The sequence below is a fragment of the Sinocyclocheilus grahami genome, unplaced genomic scaffold (genome assembly GCF_001515645.1).
Source record: "Sinocyclocheilus grahami isolate Dianchi unplaced genomic scaffold, SAMN03320097.WGS_v1.1 scaffold2137.1, whole genome shotgun sequence".
Taxonomy (NCBI): domain Eukaryota; kingdom Metazoa; phylum Chordata; class Actinopteri; order Cypriniformes; family Cyprinidae; genus Sinocyclocheilus; species Sinocyclocheilus grahami.
The window spans coordinates 61,034-64,689 of record NW_015507316.1 but is presented as its reverse complement, the minus strand read 5'-3'; the positions used below and the strand labels follow the sequence as shown (position 1 = coordinate 64,689).

The following is a 3,656-nucleotide window of genomic DNA, read 5'->3' as shown; positions in this document are numbered from 1 at the left end:
CGCTTAAACGTAGCGCTTAAACGTAGCGCTTAAACGGAACGCTTAAACGTAGCGCTTAAACGTAGCGCTTAAACGGAGCGCTTAAACGGAGCGCTTAAACGTAGCGCTTAAACGGAACGCTTACATGGAACGCTTACATGGAGCGCTTAAACGGAGCGCTTAAACGGAGCGCTTAAACGGAGCGCTTAAACGGAGCGCTTAAACAGAGCGCTTAAACGGAGCGCTTAAACGCAGCGCTTAAGCGGAGCGCTTAAGCGGAGCGCTTAAGCGGAGCGCTTAAGCGTAATGCTTACATGGAACGCTTAAACGTAGCGCTTAAACGTAGCGCTTAAACATAGCGCTTACACGGAGCGCTTACACGGAGCGCTTAAACGCAGCGCTTACACGGAACGCTTAAACGTAGCGCTTAAACGTAGCGCTTACACGCAGGGCTTACATGGAGTGCTTAAACGCGGAACGCTTAAACGTAGCGCTTACATGGAACGCTTAAACATAGCGCTTACACGGAGCGCTTACACGGAGCGCTTAAACGCAGCGCTTACACGGAACGCTTAAACGTAGCGCTTAAACGTAGCGCTTACACGCAGGGCTTACATGGAGTGCTTAAACGCAGGGCTTAAATGTAACTCTAAAATGTAACGCTTTAGTGGAGCGGCCACGTGTTTGATGTTCTCCTCCGAAGCCTTTGCCAGAATATAAAAACAGCTAAATATAATAGCATTCACAAGGGTTATTTGGCAAGTATTTATTTTGATTGTATTCAAATAAGACCTATGTGTGCTTTAAATGTAATTTAAACAGAAATATTTCAACTCTGTCTTGTTTTAGGTGAAAGATTGTATTGTAGCTTAACTGCAACCAAAGTGTAGTATTGTAAAATTATATATATTTGTGTTTACTGTCATCTTGAAAGTCTCATATTAACTTAGTATGGGCTTGTAGGCAACTGAATCGTTGTATTTTGGCTGAAACTGTGGTTACTGTGTTCATTTTTCAGTATTTCCTTTTATAATTATGACTTGCTAGCTTATTTCAGCTTACATTTTAAGTCAAGTTTAAACATGTATATGGCTGTATTTTACTGTATAGTTAGTTAATATAATTTTGTGTTCATGACAAGCTGGCTGTACATTATCCCACTTATTATACAAGTACTTTACCAAATAAACAGAGAAGAAACCTCATAAACCAGTCTAAACTAATCATGGGCACTTTCAGAAACCAGCTAAACCAGTCTGTAAATTGGTTTGTTGCTGGTTTAAATTGGTTTGGTAGCTCTAACCAGGTTGAAATCAAGTTGACCAGCTCTATCAACCATCTATTCTAGATCAGGGGTGCCAAACTCAGTTCCTGGAGGGCCGGAGCCCTGCACAGTTTAGCTTCAACCCTAATTAAACACACCTGATCCAACTAATCAAGTCCTTCAGGCTTATTTGAAAACTACATGGTATGTGTGTTGGCGCAGGATTGGAACAAAACTCTGCAGGGCTCCGGCCCTCCAGGAACTGAGTTTGACACCCCTGATCTAGACCAACTAAAGACCAATGAAGACTAGATAGAAATGGTCTAGATAGAATCGCAGTCTTTCTATCCATTGAAACCCCTTCTTTCTGTCTCAGGGAATCATTCTGGGTGTCGTTCTGTTTCCTGTCCGCATCACCCTCGCCACCCTCTTCTTCCTGCTCATGTGGCCCATCGCTCGGCTGCGATTGGCCGGTCTGTCGGAGGCGGAGCGGGCGGAGCCTGTGCGGGGCTGGCGTCGGTGGCTCTTCCATCACATCATGGTCTTCCTCAGCCGCGCCGCCTTCTTCTCCATGGGCTTCCTGTGGATTAGGGTCAAAGGGCGTCAGGCGAGACTGAAGGAAGCGCCAGTTTTAGTCGTAGCGCCTCACAGCGGCTTCCTGGACATGCTGGTGCTTTGCACGACGGGTCTGCCGATGGTCGTGTCGCGGTCGGAGAACTGCAGACTACCCGTCATAGGAGGTGAGGTCGAGAAGTTCCTTCAAACAAAAACCCAATCCAGAACCCACTGGCTTTTGGGTTATTGCCAAAAAGAAGCTCTGTAAGCAGCAAAAGCTTATGGTTCTTGCACGTTTTGTTTATCGTGATAATATTCACCAGTTAACGCAACTTTTGAAGCATAAATACAACCGTCAGACGTAAAAAGGTGAACACCGGCTACAAACAAACTACACCACCAGTGTCACCATAACTTTATATTTAGTCTTTAAGAAACATTTTATCTAAAATTGGAGTTGGAGTCATTTGCAAGAGCGCAATTATCATCTGTAAAAGTAATGCATTTCTTATTAAACAAGACTTCTTTTTAAAACGTAACGGAGATCTGTTGGAAGTTGTGTTTTCAAACTTTGAAGCATCATACGAGACATTTACATATAGAGGCTGGAGTGACGTATTGAGTTCCATTCAGTTTAGTCCTTAAATGTTCTTGACTTGGTTTTACCTTCATCAAACCTGTAGAAACCCTGAAGACAAGACAAAGCACAATCTTACTGATGGATTTGATGTTGTTGAAGAAAACATATTTATCTTGAGCTTGTGTTCAACGCAGACCTTATTTCAGGCGTTTAACCACAAACCCATTCAAAAAAGCCATTGACTTTAGGATGATGGAAGCAGAAAGTGCTAAAATGCAACCGTTTCCAGGTTTTGGCCAACAAAAGTAGATCATCTCTGCTGCGCTCTATAGCAGCTTTGCCAGAGAAAAGAACAAATCATTCAAATCGAACATCAATCAATAAAAATCCTTCTGTAAGTCTGCTTGTTTTTGTTTTTAAGGAAATTTGGATAAAAGCATCTGCTAAATGAATAACTGTGAATATCTCTGTGTGTTTTACTGTCTGTTCAAAAACGATCCAAACCCAGGCTCTAATGACTCTCTGCTGATCTGTGTTTGTGTTCCAGCGCTGTTGGAGTTCAATCAGTCCGTGTTAGTGAGTCGAAAAGATCCTGAATCCAGGAAGAAATGTGTGTCTCAGATCTGTGAGAGAGTCACGTCTGACGGCCGCTGGCCTCAGGTAAACACACACACACACACACACTCACGCATGCACGCACGCACACTCTCTCTCACTCAATCACTCACACACTCATTTTCTCTCTCTCTCTCTCTCACACACGCACACACACTCTCACTCACGCACAAACACTCACTCGCATGCTCACTCACTCTCTCACTTGCACACTCACACACGCACAAGCACACTCACTCACTCACATGCACAAGCACACTCACTCACTCACACGCACAAGCACACTCACTCACTCACACGCACACTCACACTCACACTCACACGTACACTCACACTCACACGCACACGTACACGTACACGTACACGTACACGTACACTCACACTCACACGCACACGCACACTCACTCACACGCACACGCACACTCACTCACACGCACAAGCACACTCACTCACACGCACACTCACTCGCACGCACACTCACTCACTCACTCGCACGCACGCTCACTCGCACGCACGCTCACTCACTCGCACGCACGCTCACTCACTCGCACGCACGCTCACTCGCTCGCACGCACGCTCACTCACACGCACGCACACTCACTCACTCACTCACTCACACACACACTCACTCACTCACTCACTCACTCACACACACACTCACTC

The 3,656-nt window shown here is 45.2% G+C and overlaps 1 protein-coding gene across 2 annotated transcripts in view; it reads left to right on the top strand.

Annotated features, from left to right (window-relative positions):
• lpcat4 (lysophosphatidylcholine acyltransferase 4) overlaps nt 1–3,656 on the top strand; it is a 16,342-nt gene that overhangs the window by 3,467 nt on the left and 9,219 nt on the right. For both annotated transcript variants that reach the window (XM_016260643.1, XM_016260644.1), the window contains exons 2-3: nt 1,620–1,983; nt 2,926–3,038. In XM_016260643.1, the coding sequence (XP_016116129.1) occupies nt 1,620–1,983; nt 2,926–3,038 (477 nt within the window). The remainder of the gene's footprint in view (nt 1–1,619; nt 1,984–2,925; nt 3,039–3,656) is intronic.